This window comes from Staurois parvus, unplaced genomic scaffold, assembly GCF_062004578.1.
Source record: "Staurois parvus isolate SC_StPar_1 unplaced genomic scaffold, SC_StPar_1.0 ptg000218l, whole genome shotgun sequence".
In the NCBI taxonomy this organism is placed as follows: domain Eukaryota; kingdom Metazoa; phylum Chordata; class Amphibia; order Anura; family Ranidae; genus Staurois; species Staurois parvus.
The window spans coordinates 4366015-4393108 of record NW_028318014.1 but is presented as its reverse complement, the minus strand read 5'-3'; the positions used below and the strand labels follow the sequence as shown (position 1 = coordinate 4393108).

The 27094-nt window shown below is 46.3% G+C and overlaps 1 protein-coding gene across 1 annotated transcript in view; it reads right to left on the bottom strand.

Annotated features, from left to right (window-relative positions):
* The window catches only part of PCSK1 (proprotein convertase subtilisin/kexin type 1), an 84417-nt gene extending 65294 nt beyond the window's left edge, over positions 1–19123 (bottom strand). The window contains exon 1 of the mRNA XM_089679137.1: positions 18585–19123. Within this exon, the coding sequence (XP_089535263.1) occupies positions 18585–18764 (180 nt within the window). The 5' untranslated portion in view covers positions 18765–19123. The remainder of the gene's footprint in view (positions 1–18584) is intronic.
* Between the last annotated feature and the right edge of the window lie 7971 nt (positions 19124–27094).

Sequence of the window (27094 nt, the reverse complement as noted above, 5' to 3'; positions counted from 1 at the left end):
GTGCGGCAGGAGGTATTGTAACTCCGCGGAGGACACGACTGTCCACCCAAAGTGTGGAGAGACTCACGTTTGTGAAAATGAATCAGGCGTGGATTAGTCTGGATTTCAAACCACCAGTTCCTGACACAACTGACTAAATCCGCCATGAATCATGCCTCAAACATGTGCCACTTTCAGGTCTCCTCACACTGCTGGTGTGTTGAATTTTTTGACATAGGGTGCTGGCAGATTACGGGCCTCCTATAGCTGCTGCCAGGCCCCTAATCTGCCATAGGCCCCTATATACCGCCTCCTCCTGCTGCTGCCAGGTCCAGAGTCTCTCATGGGTCCCTGTACGGCCTCCCATTGCTGCTGTCTCCATCGCCACACTCTGCTGCCATGTGCCACTTTCAGGTCTCTTCACACTGCTGGTGTGTTAAATTTTTTGACATAGGGTGCAGGCAGATTACGGGCCTCACATAGCTGCTGCCAGGCCCCTAATCTGCCATGGGCCCCTATATACCACCTCCTCCTGCTGCTGCCAGGTCCAGAGTCTCTCATGGGTCCCTGTACGGCCTCCCATTGCTGCTGTCTCCATCGCCACACTCTGCTGCCATGTGCCACTTTCAGGTCTCTTCACACTGCTGGTGTGTTAAATTTTTTGACATAGGGTGCTGCAAGATAACGGGCCTCACATAGCTGCTGCCAGGCCCCTAATCTGCCATGGGCCCCTATATACCGCCTCCTCATGCTGCTGCCAAGTCCAGAGTCTGTCATGGTCCCTGTACGGCCTCCCATTGCTGCTGTCTCCATCGCCACACTCTGCTGCCATGTGCCACTTTCAGGTCTCTTCACACTGCTGGTGTGTTAAATTTTTTGACATAGGGTGCAGGCAGATTACGGGCCTCACATAGCTGCTGCCAGGCCCCTAATCTGCCATGGGCCCCTATATACCGCCTCCTCATGCTGCTGCCAAGTCTAGAGTCTCTCATGGGTCCCTGTACGGCCTCCCATTGCTGCTGTCTCCATCGCCACACTCTGCTGCCATGTGCCACTTTCAGGTCTCTTCACACTGCTGGTGTGTTAAATTTTTTGACATAGGGTGCTGCAAGATAACGGGCCTCACATAGCTGCTGCCAGGCCCCTAATCTGCCATGGGCCCCTATATACCGCCTCCTCATGCTGCTGCCAAGTCCAGAGTCTGTCATGGTCCCTGTACGGCCTCCCATTGCTGCTGTCTCCATCGCCACACTCTGCTGCCATGTGCCACTTTCAGGTCTCTTCACACTGCTGGTGTGTTAAATTTTTTGACATAGGGTGCAGGCAGATTACGGGCCTCACATAGCTGCTGCCAGGCCCCTAATCTGCCATGGGCCCCTATATACCACCTCCTCCTGCTGCTGCCAGGTCCAGAGTCTCTCATGGGTCCCTGTACGGCCTCCCATTGCTGCTGTCTCCATCGCCACACTCTGCTGCCATGTGCCACTTTCAGGTCTCTTCACACTGCTGGTGTGTTAAATTTTTTGACATAGGGTGCTGCAAGATAACGGGCCTCACATAGCTGCTGCCAGGCCCCTAATCTGCCATGGGCCCCTATATACCGCCTCCTCATGCTGCTGCCAAGTCCAGAGTCTGTCATGGTCCCTGTACGGCCTCCCATTGCTGCTGTCTCCATCGCCACACTCTGCTGCCATGTGCCACTTTCAGGTCTCTTCACACTGCTGGTGTGTTAAATTTTTTGACATAGGGTGCTGCAAGATAACGGGCCTCACATAGCTGCTGCCAGGCCCCTAATCTGCCATGGGCCCCTATATACCGCCTCCTCATGCTGCTGCCAAGTCCAGAGTCTGTCATGGTCCCTGTACGGCCTCCCATTGCTGCTGTCTCCATCGCCACACTCTGCTGCCATGTGCCACTTTCAGGTCTCTTCACACTGCTGGTGTGTTAAATTTTTTGACATAGGGTGCTGCAAGATAACGGGCCTCACATAGCTGCTGCCAGGCCCCTAATCTGCCATGGGCCCCTATATACCGCCTCCTCATGCTGCTGCCAAGTCCAGAGTCTGTCATGGTCCCTGTACGGCCTCCCATTGCTGCTGTCTCCATCGCCACACTCTGCTGCCATGTGCCACTTTCAGGTCTCTTCACACTGCTGGTGTGTTAAATTTTTTGACATAGGGTGCAGGCAGATTACGGGCCTCACATAGCTGCTGCCAGGCCCCTAATCTGCCATGGGCCCCTATATACCGCCTCCTCATGCTGCTGCCAAGTCTAGAGTCTCTCATGGGTCCCTGTACGGCCTCCCATTGCTGCTGTCTCCATCGCCACACTCTGCTGCCATGTGCCACTTTCAGGTCTCTTCACACTGCTGGTGTGTTAAATTTTTTGACATAGGGTGCAGGCAGATTACGGGCCTCACATAGCTGCTGCCAGGCCCCTAATCTGCCATGGGCCCCTATATACCACCTCCTCCTGCTGCTGCCAGGTCCAGAGTCTCTCATGGGTCCCTGTACGGCCTCCCATTGCTGCTGTCTCCATCGCCACACTCTGCTGCCATGTGCCACTTTCAGGTCTCTTCACACTGCTGGTGTGTTAAATTTTTTGACATAGGGTGCTGCAAGATAACGGGCCTCACATAGCTGCTGCCAGGCCCCTAATCTGCCATGGGCCCCTATATACCGCCTCCTCATGCTGCTGCCAAGTCCAGAGTCTGTCATGGTCCCTGTACGGCCTCCCATTGCTGCTGTCTCCATCGCCACACTCTGCTGCCATGTGCCACTTTCAGGTCTCTTCACACTGCTGGTGTGTTAAATTTTTTGACATAGGGTGCTGCAAGATAACGGGCCTCACATAGCTGCTGCCAGGCCCCTAATCTGCCATGGGCCCCTATATACCGCCTCCTCATGCTGCTGCCAAGTCCAGAGTCTGTCATGGTCCCTGTACGGCCTCCCATTGCTGCTGTCTCCATCGCCACACTCTGCTGCCATGTGCCACTTTCAGGTCTCTTCACACTGCTGGTGTGTTAAATTTTTTGACATAGGGTGCAGGCAGATTACGGGCCTCACATAGCTGCTGCCAGGCCCCTAATCTGCCATGGGCCCCTATATACCGCCTCCTCATGCTGCTGCCAAGTCTAGAGTCTCTCATGGGTCCCTGTACGGCCTCCCATTGCTGCTGTCTCCATCGCCACACTCTGCTGCCATGTGCCACTTTCAGGTCTCTTCACACTGCTGGTGTGTTAAATTTTTTGACATAGGGTGCAGGCAGATTACGGGCCTCACATAGCTGCTGCCAGGCCCCTAATCTGCCATGGGCCCCTATATACCGCCTCCTCATGCTGCTGCCAAGTCCAGAGTCTGTCATGGTCCCTGTACGGCCTCCCATTGCTGCTGTCTCCATCGCCACACTCTGCTGCCATGTGCCACTTTCAGGTCTCTTCACACTGCTGGTGTGTTAAATTTTTTGACATAGGGTGCAGGCAGATTACGGGCCTCACATAGCTGCTGCCAGGCCCCTAATCTGCCATGGGCCCCTATATACCACCTCCTCCTGCTGCTGCCAGGTCCAGAGTCTCTCATGGGTCCCTGTACGGCCTCCCATTGCTGCTGTCTCCATCGCCACACTCTGCTGCCATGTGCCACTTTCAGGTCTCTTCACACTGCTGGTGTGTTAAATTTTTTGACATAGGGTGCAGGCAGATTACGGGCCTCACATAGCTGCTGCCAGGCCCCTAATCTGCCATGGGCCCCTATATACCACCTCCTCCTGCTGCTGCCAGGTCCAGAGTCTCTCATGGGTCCCTGTACGGCCTCCCATTGCTGCTGTCTCCATCGCCACACTCTGCTGCCATGTGCCACTTTCAGGTCTCTTCACACTGCTGGTGTGTTAAATTTTTTGACATAGGGTGCTGCAAGATAACGGGCCTCACATAGCTGCTGCCAGGCCCCTAATCTGCCATGGGCCCCTATATACCGCCTCCTCATGCTGCTGCCAAGTCCAGAGTCTGTCATGGTCCCTGTACGGCCTCCCATTGCTGCTGTCTCCATCGCCACACTCTGCTGCCATGTGCCACTTTCAGGTCTCTTCACACTGCTGGTGTGTTAAATTTTTTGACATAGGGTGCAGGCAGATTACGGGCCTCACATAGCTGCTGCCAGGCCCCTAATCTGCCATGGGCCCCTATATACCGCCTCCTCATGCTGCTGCCAAGTCTAGAGTCTCTCATGGGTCCCTGTACGGCCTCCCATTGCTGCTGTCTCCATCGCCACACTCTGCTGCCATGTGCCACTTTCAGGTCTCTTCACACTGCTGGTGTGTTAAATTTTTTGACATAGGGTGCAGGCAGATTACGGGCCTCACATAGCTGCTGCCAGGCCCCTAATCTGCCATGGGCCCCTATATACCGCCTCCTCATGCTGCTGCCAAGTCTAGAGTCTCTCATGGGTCCCTGTACGGCCTCCCATTGCTGCTGTCTCCATCGCCACACTCTGCTGCCATGTGCCACTTTCAGGTCTCTTCACACTGCTGGTGTGTTAAATTTTTTGACATAGGGTGCAGGCAGATTACGGGCCTCACATAGCTGCTGCCAGGCCCCTAATCTGCCATGGGCCCCTATATACCACCTCCTCCTGCTGCTGCCAGGTCCAGAGTCTCTCATGGGTCCCTGTACGGCCTCCCATTGCTGCTGTCTCCATCGCCACACTCTGCTGCCATGTGCCACTTTCAGGTCTCTTCACACTGCTGGTGTGTTAAATTTTTTGACATAGGGTGCTGCAAGATAACGGGCCTCACATAGCTGCTGCCAGGCCCCTAATCTGCCATGGGCCCCTATATACCGCCTCCTCATGCTGCTGCCAAGTCCAGAGTCTGTCATGGTCCCTGTACGGCCTCCCATTGCTGCTGTCTCCATCGCCACACTCTGCTGCCATGTGCCACTTTCAGGTCTCTTCACACTGCTGGTGTGTTAAATTTTTTGACATAGGGTGCAGGCAGATTACGGGCCTCACATAGCTGCTGCCAGGCCCCTAATCTGCCATGGGCCCCTATATACCGCCTCCTCCTGCTGCTGCCAGGTCCAGAGTCTCTCATGGGTCCCTGTACGGCCTCCCATTGCTGCTGTCTCCATCGCCACACTCTGCTGCCATGTGCCACTTTCAGGTCTCTTCACACTGCTGGTGTGTTAAATTTTTTGACATAGGGTGCTGCAAGATAACGGGCCTCACATAGCTGCTGCCAGGCCCCTAATCTGCCATGGGCCCCTATATACCGCCTCCTCATGCTGCTGCCAAGTCCAGAGTCTGTCATGGTCCCTGTACGGCCTCCCATTGCTGCTGTCTCCATCGCCACACTCTGCTGCCATGTGCCACTTTCAGGTCTCTTCACACTGCTGGTGTGTTAAATTTTTTGACATAGGGTGCTGCAAGATAACGGGCCTCACATAGCTGCTGCCAGGCCCCTAATCAGCCATGGGCCCCTATACCGCCTCCTCCTGCTGCTGCCAGGTCCAGAGTCTCTCATGCCATGTGCCACTTTCAGGTCTCTTCACACTGCTGGTGTGTTTAATTTTTTGACATAGGGTGCAGGCAGATTACGGGCCTCACATAGCTGCTGCCAGGCCCCTAATCTGCCATGGGCCCCTATATACCGCCTCCTCATGCTGCTGCCAAGTCTAGAGTCTCTCATGGGTCCCTGTACGGCCTCCCATTGCTGCTGTCTCCATCGCCACACTCTGCTGCCATGTGCCACTTTCAGGTCTCTTCACACTGCTGGTGTGTTAAATTTTTTGACATAGGGTGCTGGCAGATTACGGGCCTCCTATAGCTGCTGCCAGGCCCCTAATCTGCCATGGGCCCCTATATACCGCCTCCTCATGCTGCTGCCAAGTTCAGAGTCTGTCATGGGTCCCTGTACGGCCTCCCATTGCTGCTGTCTCCATCGCCACACTCTGCCATGTGCCACTTTCAGGTCTCCTCACACTGCTGGTGTGTTGAATTTTTTGACATAGGGTGCTGGCAGATTACGGGCCTCCTATAGCTGCTGCCAGGCCCCTAATCTGCCATAAGCCCCTATATACCGCCTCCTCATGCTGCTGCCAAGTCCAGAGTCTGTCATGGGTCCCTGTACGGCCTCCCATTGCTGCTGTCTCCATCGCCACACTCTGCCATGTGCCACTTTCAGGTCTCCTCACACACTGCTGGTGTGTTGAATTTTTTGACATAGGGTGCTGGCAGATTACGGGCCTCCTATAGCTGCTGCCAGGCCCCTAATCTGCCGTAGGCCCCTATATACCGCCTCCTCATGCTGCTGCCAGGTCCAGAGTCTCTCATGGGTCCCTGTACGGCCTCCCATTGCTGCTGTCTCCATCGCCACACTCTGCCATGTGCCACTTTCAGGTCTCCTCACACTGCTGGTGTGTTCCATTTTTTGTCATAGGGTGCTGGCAGATTATGGGCCTCCCATAACTGCTGCCAGGCCCCTAATCTGCCATGGGCCCCTATACCGACTCCTCATGCTGTGACGTTGCAACAAGGTGGAATTCAACCCTACATATGTTAGACCGCCTTTACGAACAGCAAAAGGCCATCACAGATTTCCTGATGTTAAAAGCAGATAAAGGTACTCCCTGTGTAACTTAGATGTCAGCCATTGGCAGCTCATGCGTGACACCTGCGCTTGCTCAGGCCCTTTGAGGAGGCCACGCTATTCGTGAGTCGGCAGGACTATGGGATGAACGACGTCATTCCTCTGTTGCACGTCCTGGAACAAATGCTGTTAACAATGGCTGGTCAGGGTGCGGTAGACGTGGCGCACAGATCTCAACGCCACATGGCCCCTGTGGGGGCAGGACTGGAAGAAGAGGAGGAGGTAGAGGAGGACATTGGTGCTCAGGAATTATTGAGTGAAATGGGTGGTTTTTCCACTCAGCGGACAGGAGTGGAGGAGCAGGAGCATCTGGTAGAGGAGGAGGAAGAGGAGACAGAGGACCTAGACGCACCGTGGCAGTATGCTGTGGAGATGGAGGCAGGGAGTCCCTCGCATTCCTTGGCACAAATGGCCCATAGCATGCTCGGTTGCTTGCGTAGCGACAGCCGAATAATAACCATCAGACAGAGGGATGACTTTTGGCTGTCCACCTTGTTGGACCCTCGCTACCGTTCAAAAATGGTGGCCTTTTTCACACCTGCTGAGAGGGAGGCCAAAATAACGTACTATAAAAAACACCTATGTAGTCAGCTGGTCTCTGCCTGTCTGCGCCAACGTCCATCCTCAGACACTGTGGGCCCTGTGCGCTCGTGTTCCGCTGCCATGGCAGCAGGGGAGGGGTGGGGTGGTAGGAGCAGTGGCAGCTCCACCAGCAGCGGCTGCCTCAGTCTGCAGTCGATGATGAGTAGCTTTCTTCACCAGCGCAGTGAGGAAACTACTAACCAGCCGCAGCAGCAGCAGCAGCATCAGGTGGACCTGGAGCAGGACCTCAAACAACAGGCTTAGGCCTACTTGGACAGCACCCTGCCAACCGAGGTAGACAATCCCCTTGACTACTGGGCAACGAAACTTGACCTTTGGCCCCAACTAGCTGAATTTGCCCTTGAAAGGCTGTCATGCCCGGCCAGTAGCGTGGCATCGGAGCGCGTGTTTAGTGCGGCAGGAGGTATTGCAACTCCGCGGAGGACACGACTGTCCACCCAAAGTGTGGAGAGACTCACGTTTGTGAAAATGAATCAGGCGTGGATTAGTCTGGATTTCAAACCACCAGTTCCTGACACAACTGACTAAATCCGCCATGAATCATGCCCCAAACATGTGCCACTTTCAGGTCTCCTCACACTGCTGGTGTGTTCCATTTTTTGTCATAGGGTGCTGGCAGATTACGGGCCTCCCATAGCTGCTGCCAGGCCCCTAATCTGCCATGGGCCCCTATACCGCCTCCTCATGCTGCTGCCAAGTCCAGAGTCTCTCATGGGTCCCTGTACGGCCTCCCATTGCTGCTGCCTCCATCGCCACACTCTGCCATGTGCCACTTTCAGGTCTCCTCACACTGCTGGTGTGTTCCATTTTTTGTCATAGGGTGCTGGCAGATTACGGGCCTCCCATAGCTGCTGCCAGGCCCCTAATCTGCCATGGGCCCCTATACCGCCTCCTCATGCTGCTGCCAGGTCCAGAGTCTCTCATGGGTCCCTGTACGGCCTCCCATTGCTGCTGTCTCCATCGCCACACTCTGCCATGTGCCACTTTCAGGTCTCCTCACACTGCTGGTGGGTTCCATTTTTTGTCATAGGGTGCTGGCAGATTACGGGCCTCCCATAGCTGCTGCCAGGCCCGTAATCTGCCATGGGCCCCCGTACCGACTCCTCATGCTGCTGCCAGGCCCGTAATCTGTCATGGGCCACTGTTGTCGCTTGTTGGCATATTCCGCTCGTTCAGATGCTCCTTCTCCTGCTACTCCTCTTCACGGATTCCGTCAGCAGTCTTTCTTGGAATCCGTTTCCAAGAGACAACAGTTTGCGAGCACGCACCCGACGGTGCAGAAGCTGAACGTCCTCCTGTCCAAGTTGCTGCTGCCAGGCTCGTAATCTGTCATGCGCCCCTGTACCGCCTCCTCATGCTGCTGCCAGGTCCAGAGTGTGTCATGGGCCCCCGTACCGACTCCTCATGCTGCTGCCAGGCCCGTAATCTGTCATGGGCCCCTGTACCGCCTCCCCATGCTGCTGCCAGGTCCAGAGTGTGTCATGGGTCCCTGTACGGCCTCCCATTGCTGCTGCCAGGCCCGTAATCTGCCATGGGCCCCTGTACCGACTCCTCATGCTGCTGCCAGGCCCGTAATCTGTCATGGGCCCCTGTACCGCCTCCTCATGCTGCTGCCAGGTCCAGAGTGTGTCATGGGTCCCTGTACGGCCTCCCATTGCTGCTGTCTCTATCGCCACACTCTGCCATGTGCCACTTTCAGGTCTCCTCACACTGCTGGTGGTTTCCATTTTTGTCATAGGGTGCTGTATGGCCTCCCATTGCTGCTGCCTCCACCGCCACACTGTGGCTCCACACTCTGGTTTTGGCCCCGTGACTGCCCAAATGAGTGAAGTGTGCGGTGATTCTAAGATCGACGGCACTCATCTGCATGTCATACTGACTGACAGTATTATTTCTCTTCCCCAGCAGACTCCAAGGGCATTTAAATTAAAGGTACAGTGTTCTGCACTAATATTAAGTCTCTCTGAAGCCTAGAAACACCCTTTTTTAAGTTAAATTCACAGCGAATTTATTCGACTCGAATCGAATATTGTCCACGAATTCGCCGAATCAGTCGAATCGAATTTTTCATTTCTTCGCTCATCTCTAAATAGAAGGCTTGAGGAGGTCAAAGTAACACAAAAGGAAGTGAGAGACAATCTCTCCGAAGTAGGGTTGCCGCCACCTCATCCCTTTAAAACTGAACACATATTAAGTACGCAGGTTCTGGGGCTGATTAAGGTGGTAATAAAACTCACTTGGTGCCTTGTCTGCATTAATATGTGTTTGGGTTTAAAGGGATGAGGTGGCAACCTTACTCCGAAGTGAGAGCAATCCCCTCTTCCAAAACAGGTTACTATTGGATGATTTCCCCTCTATTGTTGTTCTGGTGGCAGCTCAAAGTTTCACGATTTTCCTCACTTTCAGGCCTGGTGACTATAGTCACCTATACATTAGTATATTGGTACCTGTACAAATGAATATGCTTGGATCAGAATGTGCCAGCATACAGTCGCCTTCTGTCATTGATTTATACAGGTGGCTGTATGCAACACCTGCGAAGTGTTTTATGTTCCTGGTTTAGCCTTGCTCAGCTATGAAACTCTAGAAAGCCACACAATAAAATACAATTGAAATCTCTGTATCTATGGATGTCAGTGGTATGGAGACATTATACAGTAAGAGGATTGCTGTTTTCTAAACAGGTAACAAGGTTGTGGCCATATTTTCTACACATAGTCGGGGACATAACATGCCCCAGGTGCAACGTCAATATATGGGGTGGAGGGCACACTTGGGAGCTTCAGCCATTCTGTTCTCCAGCACGTTGTTGACAGGAGTGACTGCAGCATTGCTCCTGTCAGAAGGAACAGGGGCCTTGATAGCTGCTAGGGAGAGGATTCTACTCTGTATTCCTTTAACAGCAGCCTACTGTGGATGAAAGAGAGTGGGTGCCTTCTAAGAGTACACCTGTGTCTCAGCAGAGCACCACTGAGGAGTGAGAGCAGATTTCCCCTCTTCCTGTCTCTGGGCGCTGCACTGAGGAGGAGATCTGAACTGAGTGAACATGCAGAAGGTCTAGTAACAACTCAGCCTTAGACCTCCCCTCTCTTCCTCAGAACTCCTCAAAAGCCCCTTAGCCTCCTCCTCCTTGCTCTTTAACCACTTCAATACCTAGCACTTTAACCCCCTTCCTACCAAGGCCAATTTTCAGCTTTCAGTGCTGTCGCACTTTGAATGACAATTGCATCACTGTACCCATAAGACATTTTTATCATTTTTTTGAGACAGATAGAGCTTATTTTTGGTGGTATTTAATCACCACTTTTTTTATTTTTTGCTAAAAGGATGAATATTTTAGAAAAAAAAAACCTTTTCTTAGTTTCTGTTATAAAAATTAGCAAATAAGTAAATTGTCTTCTTCACTGATGTGCACTGATGAGGCTGCACGATGGGCACTGATAGGCTGCACTGAGGGGCACCGATAGGCTGCATTGATAGGCACTGATGAGGTTGCACTGATGAGGCAGCAGTGATGGGCACTGATAAGCTGTAATGATGGGCACTGATGAAGAGGCACTAATGAGGCTGTACAGATAAGGTGGTACTGATGGGCACTATTATGTTGCACTGGCAGACACAGACTGGCACTGATATTCTGCACTGATGGGGCTGCACTGATGGGCACTGATAAAATTATCCCTGTCTTAGGACAGCCAGTTATCGGCTTTCCTTTCCTCAGACAGTGACAGTGCTGAGGAAAGGAAATGCTGATAACCAGGATTTGTTTACATGTGAGCAGATGTGATTGGACACAGCTGATCACATGGTAAAGAGCCAATGTCATTGGCTTTTTACCCTGATCAGTAACGCATTGTGTCTGAGGAACACAGCTCACCACTGATCGCTGCGCTGCGACGTCAGATGACATCCACCTGGAGGGATGTAAGGCCCACTCAGCCATAAATCTACTATTAACTGGGCGGGAACCAGTGAAGAACCCCCCTCCCCTTCTTCAATCCACTGATATAGATGCCATAGTAGTCTTCCTGAGACTGACACTGCTGATGCAAGGACATTTTTTTTCCCCACTGACACTGACGCAGCACCATTTTTACTCTTGGCAACACCACTGCATTTTTATCAGTGACACCAGACACACTGACAATGGACATTTTTCCCTTTCAGTGACATCACTTACACGGGGACTTTTTTTCTCCACCACTGCTAGCCCCATATTTGTGCACTGATAATAATTCTTAAGTTCACTATGGTATACCACAACCATTGGCACTATTTCAGTGTATGCGAACATTACATATGATTTGGTGTACCGCTAATAGTCCCATCACCTCCTTCACCTGGGGAGGTGAAGTTTGTCATCTTCATCATGGCCATGGGGTAACCTTGTCCCGGCACTACACGTAGTGGTAGTACAGTCTTTCTTTATTAATTCAGTATGTTATTCCCTGGCTCACCAACAGTAATGCCTATTGGTAACCACATGAGTATAACAAATAGGCCTCAAGAAAGCTGTTCTATAAATACCTGAAAATACATATTGATTTTGTTGTTGTTCTAAATACTTTCTTAATGAATGCAAAGACAAACACTTCATGTCTTACTCAAATATGATGAGCACATACCCGCAAACTAAATTTTGGTAAAAATGTTTGCAAGGTAGCTGAAAGATTACCTAAGCCCAAAGCTGTACATTGAAAATAAGAATTTAAGTGGTATTGAACCCAAAACAGAAAAAAAAAATCTCCTTACCAATCCATACATGCGGTGTCTGCAATAGTTTCCTTTTTTTTACCTTTTTTTTCACCTGGTGATCTGGTCAGCAACACACTTCCTATCTTTTGGTGTCTACATTCTGGATGCAGGAGCAACAGAGACACCTATCAGTCTGGGGGAAGGGGAGTGTTAGATGGACTACCAGATTTGGATACACTAACAAATTGAAGCCAAACTCCAGCTAACACCTTATAGGCAGTTACAGAGAAATTTTCTTTTTCTTTTGGGATAAAGATTTTACATAAATAAATAAAAGACAATCTTTGTAAGCACCCCTGTTAGTGGTAAATGGTTTGTCTCAACCTTCTAACTGCTACATCTGAAGGACAACGTGTTCAACAATTAGCTGGTTACTAGCTGGATCACCAGCTAAAAATTAAAAGTCTAATAAAGAAGATAAATGCAGCCATCACATCTAATAACTAGTAAGCTCCAATATAGTAAATGTTTGATTTTGGTTTATTACTATTTAAGAAAGCAAATTGCATGGTTTAGTACACAATGGCCACCACTGCAAATGTACTGTCTTCTTATTGTGTTGCTTGCCAAACATACATCCAGTAATATGCAATAATGAGATCCAACACAACTGAAACATAAAACAATCCTGTTATTTAAAGCAATATTAAACCCAGGACCCTGCATTCACTATATCCGATCTCCCACAGCACACAGAACATGGAAATGCAAGAATTTTAGTAAATATAAACTGCTAAATACCCTTTCTCATCAGCAGTTAGAGTAGTCTTGTGACTGCTATCAGTGCCCAGGTTATGCAGCCTCATAGGACAGTCAGAGGAGAATGAAAACTCCTCTGACTGTCCAGCTGAGCACTGGTTAAAGCATGTAGGAGGAGTTTTCATTCTCCTCTGACTGTCCTATGAGGCTGCATAACCCCCGACCCTCTGTCTGGACAGTGCTGATTGGCCCTGTGCTGATAACATGCACCCTCCCAAAGAAAAAAAAAAGCTCTCTAGCTATACACACTAAATTGAGCATGTGCAGAGTGACTGTTAGAGCTCTGTACTATCAGCAGATGGATTGGGGACATTAGAAGAAGGGAAGGATCAGAGAAGACAGGATCAAACAGCCTTTTTACACAATGTGAAGGATTAACCCCTTAGGTTCCACAGTGAGTATAACAAGCATGCTTTACTGCATATACAGACTGATTTTACTGTTGTGGGTTTAGTAACACTTTAAGCAGCTGTAGCGTCACTGACTTCAGTCATGTTTAATATAACCCGTCATTCCACATAGCTGATATTCCATATAGTACATGAATATCAATCACTCTTCTGTGTTCAGAAAATTTGTTCTTGCTGACTCGATAACTTTAGACAGAATGCAAAACATTTTCATGATCTATATTTTTAGTAAAAACAAATTTTGAAATTCTAAATATGTGTTTCAAAATACTTCATATATTTTACATTATGCATATAAATTATTGCAAGTTTGAGTGCATGTTTGAACCCTACATATATATTCCAAAAAATCCATATGTTTTGGTATAATATATTCTTCAGAAAAAATGGTGTATTTGTGTGAGAAATAGCAGGTTTGCAGTTTGTGCTCTAGGATAAAAAAAAACCCCACCATGTCTTGTGATATTCAGTGAAGGGTGCATTCACACCTGCGACAGACATGTCAGATGTCTTTGATGACCTTTCCTTCTGAAAATGCTAGCTGCCTGGCTGTCCTAATGGTGCCTTGGTTTCCATACTATTCACTTGCCTGGGGGAAGTGGATTTAAGAATTTTTTTACTTTTCTTCAAGGACCCACCTACCTATGTGAGTTAATGCGTGTTAACACTCATTGCACTAAGGCAATGAGAAATCGATGGGCTGCCAAACACCAAAACTTCCCCAAAAATCAGATGTGTCACAAAATTCATAACTCAAAGCTGTGGTGCATTGCCTTAGTACGTTGGGGTGCCAATTAAAAATCAATGGGACCGCAACACATGTAAAGGCCTAGGCATTTGGTCACATGATCTCTACTGAAGGGGAGCATGAGCCAATCAGAGCTCTGATCCTCCACTTTAACAGAGATCACATTAAGTGCCTATGCATTCAGACAAGTACAGGAGGACGTCTAGAACAGCATTTACTTTAGAAAAGGAATTTCCATTCTCCAGTAGGTATAAGCAATACTGTAAGGTTCTGTGTATGGGTATCTGTTAAAATGACCCCTTCAAATATAAAATCTAGTTACAGCACTAGAACGAGTTCATTCAAGATAACAGAAAACAACATTAAGGTATATGCCCAGCAAAAACCTTTTTTTTAATTTGAAATTTTTTATTTTTTTGTAAAAAGGATGTTTGATCCTGTCTTCTCTGATTCTCCCCTTTCTCTACTGTCCCCAACTCATCTCCTGATAGGACAGAGCCTTGGGGCAAGCTGCACATGCTCAGTTTGGTGTGTATTGCTAAAGAGTTTTTTTTTCTTGGGAGAGTGCATGTGATCATAACAGGGCCAATCAGCACTGCACAGACAGAGGGTCAGAGGTCCTGCAGTCTCATAGGACAGTGGGATAAGAATGAAAACTCCTCCTACATGCTTTAACCAGTGCTCTGCTGGACACTGACAGAAGTCACAATAATGTTCTAACTGCTGATGAGGAAAGGTATTTAGCAGTTTCTATTTACTACAATAATTGTACTTTCATGTTCTGTGTACTGTGGGAGACCAGATATAGTGAATGCAGGGTCCTGGGTTTAGTAACCCTTTAAGGAGATTTACCCTTATTTCCTGTCCTGCTAACATATTACCAGACAGGAAATCAGCGGAACTCTCCAAAGGCTAAACAGAAATAAAAATGCTTTTCTTTAGTAGAGTAGGGGAAGGCTAGAACCCTTGACAGAATTTTATCCCTGTATGGGCCCCTGTTGCAGATTTTTCCTCAATTATTGTCTGGTGAAACTGTTGTCAGCAGGACAGAAGGTGAAAGTAAATCACTCCCCAGAAGTCAAATATCAGTAAAACCTGACAAATGTCAAAAGAGTTTGTTCTTTTTCACAATATCAGAACGTGTCGTCACTTTCGGATACATTTAGTACCTTTATTTTTGCTGCTGCTTAATATTTCTTACTTCTTCTCCTGTGCAAGAATGACATAGGGACACCCGCTGCTTCCTGGGATATCCACATTCAGCATACCAAGAGGCAGTGTTTTACTGTTCCTCCATGAATTCTGTACATGTACAGACATGACACTGTTCTCCATCAAGCATTTGGGAACATATAGAGACCCACAGCATGTCAGAGGAGGGCTGCTGTTAGAAACCACGGGGCCCCATACAGCCAATCTGACAGGTCAACCCCCCCCCAAAAAAAACAGTTTACTATGCTTCAGTTATGAATGAACACTGAGTGATTGGTACCGGTCACTCATTGTGTTCATTTAGGAAAGAAGAGGCTGGTAAATGTGACATATTTACCTGACCGTTCCCCCACTCTCCATCCTGAAGGACCCTATTGTGTGCTTGTAACTGCCAGTGGAAAGGAGAGGAGGAAATCTGGCAGCAGTGCAGGGAGGGGGGGACACAGGGGGGCCTGGGCAGCGGGAAATGTATGGTGCACAGGGAGGGTGAGGAGTGCAGCAAGGTGGGCAATTACTGAAACCGATCCCCTGTATTGCTCTTTCTGCAGAAGCTGAAAGGGAGGGAAAAGAGAAGAAGCAAGTTTTCAGCTGCTGCAGAGAGAGCTATACATGGGATCAGTTCCAGTAATTGCCCTTACGCTGTGCTGATCACCCTTCCTGCCCACATCTGATTGACACAGCTGCCTGGGCCTCCCTGCTAGCCTGGGCCCCATACAGGAGGACTGGTGGTACCCCCCTTATCCATGACCCTGTGTCTGAGCATACATAGGGGATCCTGCACATGTGCACACATGACACTGGTTTCTAGAAGGTACCAGATACCTGGAACTAGTGGCATCTGTGCTCATGCATGGGAATCTCCCGTGCATGTGCAGAGATGTCACAGGTCTCTGCCAAGTCCCAAATACCTGGCAGAGACCTGCAGGTGGAGGGGATTTCAAGAAGTTCAGTGGGAGGAATTCCTATTTAGGAGTGTCATACACAACTCAAATTTTGGCCAATTCAGCCTGTGGGAACCACCCTGCTTGGCAAAAGTCGATTTCATAATTGAAGGAGCCAGATGGAATTTGTCAGCCAAACAGTGACTCCATCCTATCAGATGCAGTCCCTGCTTGAATATTTAGGCAGCTGCGGGTGCTGCAGCTGTCTGAATCCAATAGCTGGCAGCAGAGATTCCTCCATCCACATAGGTCTGAACAAAAGAAATCTAATCATGTATGGCTAGTCTTATAATCTCTTTATTCTTTTGTGGTAACTTTTATGTATAATTTCCCCACAGTAAAGTATTGCATACAATTATTATACATTTTTATGAATCCACAATGTGGCTGAAGACCTTGTTGCCTGTAATCATATTTCAACTATCATTTGTGCAATGCAGGAGATTAAAGTAAAAACTTTATTCTTTGCTATTTTCAACACTCAATTTCCGTCTTTGATCCAGCAGACTAAATATTGAATGTATAAATCCATTCAGTCATATCTGACTCTCGGCATATCTAGAGGCCAGTATTCATGTTGGATACACTTGAAAGCCTTATTCATAGAATTTTCTATCAGGGAGGCTTTTCAAGCGTGGGACTGGAGTGCAGAATGTGATAACACATGTGCATAGCCAATCTGTACACACATACTAGGGCCAATTTAGATTTAGGAGCCAATTAACCTATCAGCAGGTCTTTGAATTATGGATGGGAGCCCACATGCAAAAAACATGCAAACTCCATGCACATAGTGTCCTGGCTGAGATTTGTATAAAAAAAAAAAACTGCAAGACATACTGTAAGTGCTTAGCACTAACCCATTGCTCTAAATAATTTTGTTTTGCAAAATATTCCAAGCCTGATTTTTAACACACTTGAATTGTGTATTTTTTTCAAAGGCTACATTTAAATGTGTTTTAGCAAATCCCAAGACTGCCTGTATGGCGTGCAAAGGCCTGTAAGCCATTGCTGTCACAGATGTGCTTCACAGTTTAGTGGCTGAGACAAGCTAGATCAGGAATTTTAAAAAAACACAGCCATATTGAATATTTAAAATAATATGCTCCAGATACGGGCTCTGAAGATTAGTCCTAATGACAATGACATGTGTCTAGCTGAGGGGGCTGCCATGAGCTGAGCTCACACGCTACCTTCCCAACAAGACGTACAATTACAATAAGCAATGAGGGGGTGTGATACCACCTGTCGGATTTCACATGATGTCTAAATAGAGACTGATTTAGTTTAGTTCCACTGGATGATTCACATCAACCAAACACCAGTGTTTAAATAAATGTACTCTAGTCCTTCGAATAATAATGGTCTTCATGATGGTCCTCACTATGTCAATGGAAGAATTACTCATCCACCTAAACACAATCAATTACATGGAATAAAAATAAAATAAGACCTGGTAGGTGGTGGCTTCAATGCAGGGATGTACAAGTGAAGAATAGGTGATCTGTACTGGGGTGGTTTCATGAGATATGAAGCAAAGAAACAAGCAGGGCTATTGCACATAGCAACTAATAAAACTCAGGGGCTGATTTACTAAAACAGGAGAGTGCAAAATCTGGTGCAGCTGTGCATGACAGCCAATCAGTGTCTAAATTACACTTGTCCAATTAAGCTTTGACTAAAAAGCATGGATGCGGATTGGTTTCTCATCGATTGTAGAGCTGCAGTAGATTTTGTGCTCTCCAGTTTTAGTAAATCAGCCCCAAAATGTTCCAGTGTTCAAGCCAACATCCACGTTGGTTATTATGTACACCACTCACTTAATTCGTTTTTATAGATCAGCCACAGTGTATTAGTAAAAATGAACGGGATCTAGGTCACTAATTTCATTTGTTTTCAGCATATTGATAAGTTGCCAATTGTCTATGTAATACATTCCTTCTCTGTATGCTATATTGCACTGGGGAATTTACTATACTGGAGCAGACAGAATCTGGAGTAACTGTGTATGGCAACCAATCAGTTTCTCTCTTTCATTTTCAAAGCTTAACTAAACAAGCTGAAGATAGAAGCTGATTGGCTGTCATGCGCAATTGTTCCAGATTATGTCTACTCCAGTTTTGATAAATTTTGCCTCTTGTTTTAATTTTTTTGTTTTGACCAATGTAGGTGTGTGTTTTTGTCAGCATTGATGTTGTCTTTTTATGCTCATTTCATTACAAATAAAACCTCTTTTGGAATAAATAAAATGAACAGCATCTAAATAAGGATCTAGATATGGAACACACATCTTCCGAATAGCTGCCACATGCGGCGCTAATTTGTTTAAGCTCAGCTCACAGAGCGCATTTCGTGAAAAAAAAAAAAAACAACAAAAGTCAGAGAAATTATATTTAAAGTTATGATGTCATGCCTACAGTATTGAACTAAAAGTAAGAATAATAGCTGAATTGAATTATTGAAATTGAAATAGTCCCTAATATATGTTCACAGTTAGATTTACAAGTTCATAATGCAAAGTGTTTCTATGGCTTACCTTCCCAACGAAATCATAGCCCAGTTCGTCGGCTAATGCCAGAGCTTCATCTGGACCTCCAGGGATCTCTGCAGCCCATTCATTCACATATCGCCTTTCTATAGCAGCCACTAATCCTAGGCAGCATGAGAAGACAGACACTAAAGCAATGTACTTGTAGGGCCACCATCCTCCTTCCATTTCAATATGTATCTGTACAATGTCCACACTGTTAAAACAGTACCTTATCACTGAAAAAGATATGTAGTACAAAAAGACAAAAAAAACCCCTAAAGAACAAGAGGTCTGCTTTTGCCTTGTTGCTATGTGAACAGATAGATGTCAGGAGCAGGCTTTTCGTCTGTGGCTGGAAAAAAAACAAGAACCTTTCCTGCACAGTCAATGGAAATGAGTATTTACACGTCAAAACTACGTCAAGCACTCTTGCAACGTCTTAAATCTATACGGCATTCCCAAGGGAGGAGAGATGCTAAAATAGGATGCAGGGATTCACGCAGCTCCATTGCCCACTGAGAGAGATCAGTTTGTGTAATTGGACAGGAGACGCCCACTCTGACGGAAAGAAAAAGCAATATCATGCTCAAACAAGCTACACATCAGCTGCTTGCACAGCAGAGTGTCAATAGAATGGTACATTGCTACAGTACACAGTGTGTCGTTTTCCTACAAGTGGCTGCGCACCCTCTTGTCACTTGGTAATATTATATTTCTGGAACACGTACACGCCAATTTGATTTGTATTTCACCATTGTAGTCCTATTTGAGAAAACCCCATTATATGTTTGAATCTCTCAATATACAGCACTAGTGATCATAAAGTGCATTTACCATCAATATATAATATTATAAATTTATAATTTAACATTTATAATAATATATATTGATGGCATATGCACTTTATGATCACTAGTGCTGTATATTGAGAGATTTTTTATTTAGACACATATTGTGTTGTATGCAGCAGCTGGAGGTTTATACACATCATTTATTTATTGAGCGAGGGCGTTATTGGTTGTAGATGTTGCCCACTATATGTTTGTTTTTGTGTTCCTATTCACATAGCATACCTAAAAAGTATTTAAAAAATATTTCTTACCTTTCTAGTTATTTCTTTGGAGTAGGATTGTACATAGAGCTTTATAGGCAGCTTGTTTTGTTCAGGATAAATTTTATTAAGCAATTAAGGGACAGATTTGTTTAAAAGTGCATTCATATACAATGTACCACCCAAGCTTTGACATGTTTAACCCTTTTTTAGGATAGGTAGTGTGTACATTTAGTTTACAACTAATAGTGAAGATCTGCTAACACCATACAGACAGGGGTAATTAAGGTATATATAACATCCCAGCTCCCTCCTTAACATTATATAGAAGGGGAAAGCTAGGTAGGATTCTTCATCAAGTAAAAATGTAAGTAGCAAGTTTTAAATATTTTTTTTAACATTATGCTGAATGGGACCATGTAACAGATATGAGGAAGGTGTTACTCCAATTTGGATTCCAAAGTCCCTTCAAGTGTACAGTATTAACACGCATACTTCTCTTGGGCTCTCGCTGTTATAAGTGTAATAATATGGTTTATTGTAATGGATTCCTTTTCAAAAAGAAAGCATACTGTTTATAACATTTTTTTTAAAGATACAGATGTACAACAAAATACCTTATACACCGTGTAAAAAAGCATAACAAATACTTTGCATTGCAGTGAGACTTACTAAAGCAGGGGTGTCCAAACTATGGTCTTCCAGCTGTTGAAGTACTACAAGTCCCATCATGCCTCTGGGTGTCTTGCCTGTGGATGTCAGAGTCTTGCAAGGCCTCATGGGACTTGCAGTTCCTCAACACCTGGAGGGCTATAGTTTGGACACCCCTGTACTAAAGGAATACAGACAGTTCACTAAGCAAAGTGAATGCTTACTGAACTCAGGAAATGTAAGATGAAGCAGTACTGCATTCAATCAACCAAACATATGCTAGTATGTGTTTTTTTTAATTTTCTATTGTACATGATTGGGTGTGCAAAGTGAACACAGTTTTACTTCACATTTTTCAGAATAAACATTCGATTTATTCAATGAACAGATTCTACTCCCTTAGTAAATAACCTCAATGGCTGTGTTTTACTGCTAATTCTCACTATACCAGCTGACAGTTTAAAAACAATGCACTCCCTGTGCGGCTTATATCTTATGACTGAAGCAGATAATCTACAAATTTCCACATTTATAAAATAACCTAGTATATAATAATAAATATATGCAGCGCTAGATTGTAATTCACGGTAAGTTATGATGAAAAGTCATAAGAACAAAGTGAGCTCTACTAAGGCACGTAAATGGTGATGTGATAAGCACGTCTTATGATGACGCATCAATATAAAAAGGGCATGGTAGATAAATTATGTGACAAAAGTGAATAGTTCATTCAAAAATGTAACGCAGGTCCAGATGAAATGGTGATCGGTGCTCCATGCTGGTGAACTTCAAATGACAAGGACCAGTAAAATTATGCATTTACCAGAAGCACATAAAATATGCGCATGAAAACGATGTATCCTTTAAGGGGTCATCTAGGTCTGGACAGGGGCTGCTGGGTCATCAAGCTCAATGTGGACACATAGGATGATACTGCTCACACAGGAGGTCACACTCTGCTCACATACCCTCCAGAAACAGTTCCAAGACATCAGCAAACAAGGAAGCTCCAGATTTAGAGAGATCTCTACCTTTGAGGGGCTTGTAATTAACAAGCCAAAGACAAATGGATGCCAATAGTGTAGTATTTTTTATTAGAATAGGCGAAAAGCGAGTACATTAGGAAGTAAAACCCACATGTGGTTTTGAAGGTAAACAAAGATGGCCGCCGGCCTTCCTCGTGGCCGTATGTGGTGTGACGTCACTCTGGTAGGCTCTTTCCTAACGTATTTCGTGCACCAGCACGTTATCAAAGGGGTCACCCATTTTAGGAACTCCTACCACCATTTTAAGAACCTTCTGTCACTATGGGAGTGGCAGTTAAAATTTAGGAAACTGGCAGTAACTAAGAGCAGTACTTCAATACTCAAAGTGGGGCTTGTCTGTGCTCAGAATCTGTCATGTATGTGTTGAATCCCCAGCACCATATAGATGTCATAGTTAGATTCCCCATCTGAAAACTAAATGGAAACAAAAAGGACCCATGGATATGGGTGATGTCATTCCCAATATATAACAATGCCCATATTTGGGAAATGACTTTTCACTGGGTGGGCAGAGCCTGATGAGGATTTGAGAGACTAACTTCCCGTCAGATCCACCTTACTTCTGACAGACAGCGTACAGCAGCGGGCAGATTGATAGTTGCTGTTTGGTCCAATATTGGCTTTAGGAAAAAACCCATTGATGTGTGTTGTCAATCAACAGCAAGGTGGACTTGATGGGGAACAAGCTTCTCAAACCCAATCAGGCTCTGCCAATCCCTAATATAAAGCTCCTCAGCCAATCACCTCACAGTGTGACAGATACAGTAGCCCAGGGAGATAACATACTGAGGAAGCAGTGTCCAGTTGGTGCGGGCACCAACAATGCTTTCAGTGCTTACTCCGAACAGAATTCTAAATGGTCACTACGACACCCTTTATGAATTCTCCAGACAGTCTCTTTAAGCAGAGAAAACAGTTTTACTAGCAAACAATAAAATTATATAAGAAATCAAGCACATAGAACTGTGAAAGACAAATCAAAAATTACTTTGAGAGAAGAAATAAGTCAATATGTTTGCCTAATGAAAGTAAACTAACCTTCCCCTTTAATGTATTGACACTCCTAGGGGGTACTGTGGCTGCTGTGAGTCATTTCAGCACCGCAGCTCTGGACAGCAGCTAATTGCTGTATGAAGGGAACATGCACTGACTGGGCAATGCTCTGCTCATGTAGAAATGATCATTGTGATTCATTTGCAGTGAAGCACTCCACAGAAGGGTGATACACATTGCACAGGCAAAGAATCCTACGTAAAAGAAGCTAATAAAATGTGTGTAGGCCGCTCATCTCCGATGGGTTCGGGGTAAATGAAAGATTACAGGATGAGAGATGCCGGAGAGTAAATAACATTGGTCATTAGGCCATCTGACTACAGATGCGTTTGCATCCACACTTTCTGGAATGGGGGAAATGAGAGGAATAAGGATTATTTATTTTTCTATATGCGGTCTCAATTATAGCAGCCATACAGCTATTTATACATCTGTGCCTGTTGACTGCAGTCGGACTTTAGAGCTGTGACAATGTCAGTGTCACATTTTAGAAATTTCTCTCTATTATTGTTCATTCAGTGACACAAAATCAATTAAGCTTATGTTCTGCATCACACTCATTTACTTGGTCCTCATTTGGTTTTAAAGGAACACTGGGAGTTACAGAGTTTTTAGATATGATATGTATAATACATCCTGATAAACTAATAAGTATGCAGGGCAAAAAATATATTAGGACTTTTGTATTTCAATGGTTTTTATTAACTTGGCATGACCACGCAAGGGCTATCAATGGCACATGAAGTAAAAAGAAAGAAGTGTTATAACACCGACAGTGAATCAAAACCGAGGGCAGACATATACCACCACACAAAGATCAGACAGAAATGAAGGGGGGAAAAAAAAAGGAAAAGGAGAGAAAGAGAAGACAAGACCAGAATCAGGGGTTTGGGAAAGCCAGGACCAATCATCAGCACAGACCCAGACTAGCCAGGCGGATCATGGGAAAAGCATATGTCAACCACAGCTCCCATACTTTCAAAAATTTCTGTTGGGAGTCATTATGGACACTCGAAATCTGTTCATTGAGTATCAGAGTGGTAATATGGTCCCACATCCACTGAAGGGGGACAGATGCACTCTTCCAGGCCTGAGCAATTGTTCTGGTTGCCGATAAAAAAAATAGGAGGCCAACTTCTGCTAATGAGTCAGCAAGCCCGGTATGGGGCAATGGAGTAAGGCAGATTGTCCCTCCCGGCACATAGAAAGGTGGAACAAGGTATAAAGAAGACCAAATACATGAGACCAAAAGCGAATCAATTTCGGCCATGACCACCATATATGTAGCACATCTCCACAATGACCACAACCCTGAAAGCAGCGGTCACTATAGGAAGGGTTTGCCCGGGCTATACGAGCCAGAACCCAATACCAACGAAACAGTACCTTGTATGCCGCCTCCAATGTGGCTGTATTAAATGAACATTTAGCTATAAAAGACCAGGCCCTATTCCAGTCTTCAAATCCATGACAGCCCCCAAATCTCATTCCCATTGGGCAATATACGAAAGAGAAGTAAGCACCGGATGCCTATTCAGGGATGCATAAAGGAGGGAGATAAGACCCGGAGCACCAGGGCGCTGTTGACAAAGCTGCTCAAAGGCAGATTTCTGAAATGGGAAGGTGGAAGTACCACGCGGAGAAGTCAGCCAATGCCGCAGTTGAAGTTAACAAAAACAATTCCGCCTGAGGAACATCCAGTGATTCCGGAAGATAGTTCCAGGTGGGGAAGGACCTAGAAGTTAGAAAGTGTCGCACCTGTGAAAAACCATTTGCCACCCACCAAGAGAACGCCTGTGGTTGATCTAGACCCGGTGGGAAAAGAGGATTATTAATAATCGGGAGCAGGGGTAAAAAGGGTGACATCAGACCGCTGGAATAACGTACGGAATCCCATACTTGTAAGCCATGAAGCAAAACTGAACTCAATGCCGTAGGGCACAGAGCAGAGGGAAGCCATAAAAGCGTTGATGTCACAATAGGGGCACAATTAGGTAGTTCCTAGAGAAGCAAGAGAGGGACATCAGAGGAAGCATGCAGCATGGACAGTGGGGCAATCTGGCTCACCTGGTAATACATAGCCACATTGGGCACCCCAAGACCTCCCTGCACTCTATAGACAAAAGAATGTTTCTGGAGACTCCGGGGTGTCTGCCAGCCCAGACAAATCGCAGAATTCTAGGCCCGAATCAGTCTGAGGAAATGAGTAGGAACCCGCACTGGGAGGGTGTGTAAATAATATAATAATTTAGCAGGATGGTCATTTTCACCGAGTTGACGCGCCCTATCCAGGACAGGTGGGGAAATTGCTAGGAATGCATAAGAGAAGACAAAGAGTGAAGCAAAGGATAGTAGTTTGCAGCAAATAAAGAGCCATAGGAGGGGGTCAGGTGAATGCCCAAGTACTCAAGCAAAGAGGAAGCACATATATAGGGGAAGTGGGACTGTAGGCGTGAGACCAGATCCGAGGTCAATGTGATATTGAGAGCAACAGTCTTATCCAGATTAATACGAAGACCCGATATCGAGGAAAAACGTGCAAGGACCCGTTGCAGGTTTGGTAGCATAATCAATGGATTGGTATGGGTCATTAGGGCATTGTTCACAAAAAGATTCAGCTTAAATTCCTGTCCCACGTAAGGGACACCCGATATATTGCAATCTGCCCTGAGCGCCATCGCCAACTGCTCAAGCGCCAGGACAAAGAGAGCCGGAGACAAGAGGCATCCCTGTCTCATCCCCGCCAAAAAGGAAAGGAAGCTGAGAAGTACCCTGCATACTTGACTGAGGCCGAATGGGAAGAGTATAAGGCTTGAATCCAGGAAAGGATGGAATCCCCAAAGCCCCAATGGGACAGCACAAACTGCAGGTATTCCCAAGAGAGGCAATCAAAAGCTTTGCAAATATCTAGAGACAACAATAATCCCAGAATTTTCCATTGTGCAGGAGGAGTATAAGATGGATCACTTTACAAACATTATTACCCGCCTGCCTCCCAGGGATGAAACCTATCTGGTCCCTATGGACCAGACTATGAAAGTATTTATCGATGTGAAGACTAAGAATCTTGCCCGGTAATTTCAAGTCCTCATTAAGAAGAGAAATGGGCTGAAAAGCTTGTGGTTCCTGCATGGCTTCCGTTGTCTTAGGAGTCATCAAGATATGAGCATCCGGAGAGGGCAAAGAGCCCTGCCATAGTTGCAAATTTCTTAAAATAGACCTGAAAAGTGGTCAGGGCCTGGGGCCGTGGTGGAACGTAAAGATATAATAGCTTGAAGTATTTCTGTTTCAGTTATACCCGCATTAAGGGTTGCCTGCGCCACTTCGGATAGTCCAGGGAGCTTTAAATCCTGAAAAAACACCTGAGCTAAAGGAAAGGGATCCGGTTTGGCATACAGATGCGAAAAGAAGTTATAAAAATGTGAGACGATCTGCTGGGGGTTTGAGATGCAACCCCCCACAGGGAGCCGCAGCTGGCTTGTAGGGTTTCCCCATAGAGTTGAGTTTCTTAGCCAGCATTGGACTTGGCTTATTAGCACAGGTGTATAATTTATGTTTGGTCCAGCGCAAAGCATGTTCAGCCTCCGAGGATGCAAGCAAGTCCAATTCTGCAGCCAGGGTATCTTGAGCCCGTTTATGGGCAGTGGACAGGTGAGACTTCAAGCGAGCATCTGCAGAAGCTAGAAGAGAGTGAAGGTCAGAAAGCCGGTGCCCCCTCTCCCACTTCTGAGCCACAGCTAACTGTATAATGTGGCCCCACATCGTGGCTTTTTGAGCCTCCCACAGGGGCACCACCAAAGAGACAGATCCTGAATTATCCGAAAAATAGGTCATATGAAGGATTGGACTTGCTGGCAAGTGGCTTGAGTAGTCAATAGAGATTTGTTGATGCACTAGTGAAAAGGGCATGGTACCATACCCGAAAGTTCCCGAAGCACGACCAAAGGATCATGGTCTGACCAGGGCGAGGAAAGGATAGATATCCTCCTGACCAAAGGAAGCTGTTGGATATTCATAAATATGTGATCAATTCTGCAAAAACTGTTATGTGGGTTTGAGTAGAATGTAAAGTCACGCTCAGTCAGGTGGACCTCACTCCAAACATCCACCATCCCTGCAGACTGCAGGAGAGAGCGCATACGCACCTCCTGCACTAAATCATGGAAAGGGGTCTCCCCCAAGCGTAGCGTCTATCCAGAGCATCTAGGGTAACATTGGAATCACCTAAGAGAAGGAGAAGACCCTTGGAATGTTGAGAAATGATTGTACAAAGATGCAAGAAAAATTTGTGCTGAAATCGATTGGGGGCATAAGAGATGAAAGTGACCTCCTGGTCTCATAGGGTGCCCTGTAAGAGTAAGTGCCTGCCTGTGGGGTCCGCTATATTCTGGACACAGGTGAAGGGAGATTGCGTTTGAAGGCTATCAGAACACCCCGTCATTTCTCAGAAGCCGAGGCCATATAACAAGTGGGATAATGAGGTGAAAGGTACCGTGGGGCTCCACATGCACTTGACGCACGGATCTGCACCTGTTTTAAAGTTTTTTATTGTCACCAACACACCAAGTTTGTGCACCAACTAGATGCATTTGTGCACCCTTTGTGACACTTCTGTAGGGTCCTATCAGTATTATTAGAATATAAAGTTGATGCAGCGCTAAAAAACTAAAGACAAAATATAGTATATATCCAGATAGTAAAATAAAAATGATAAC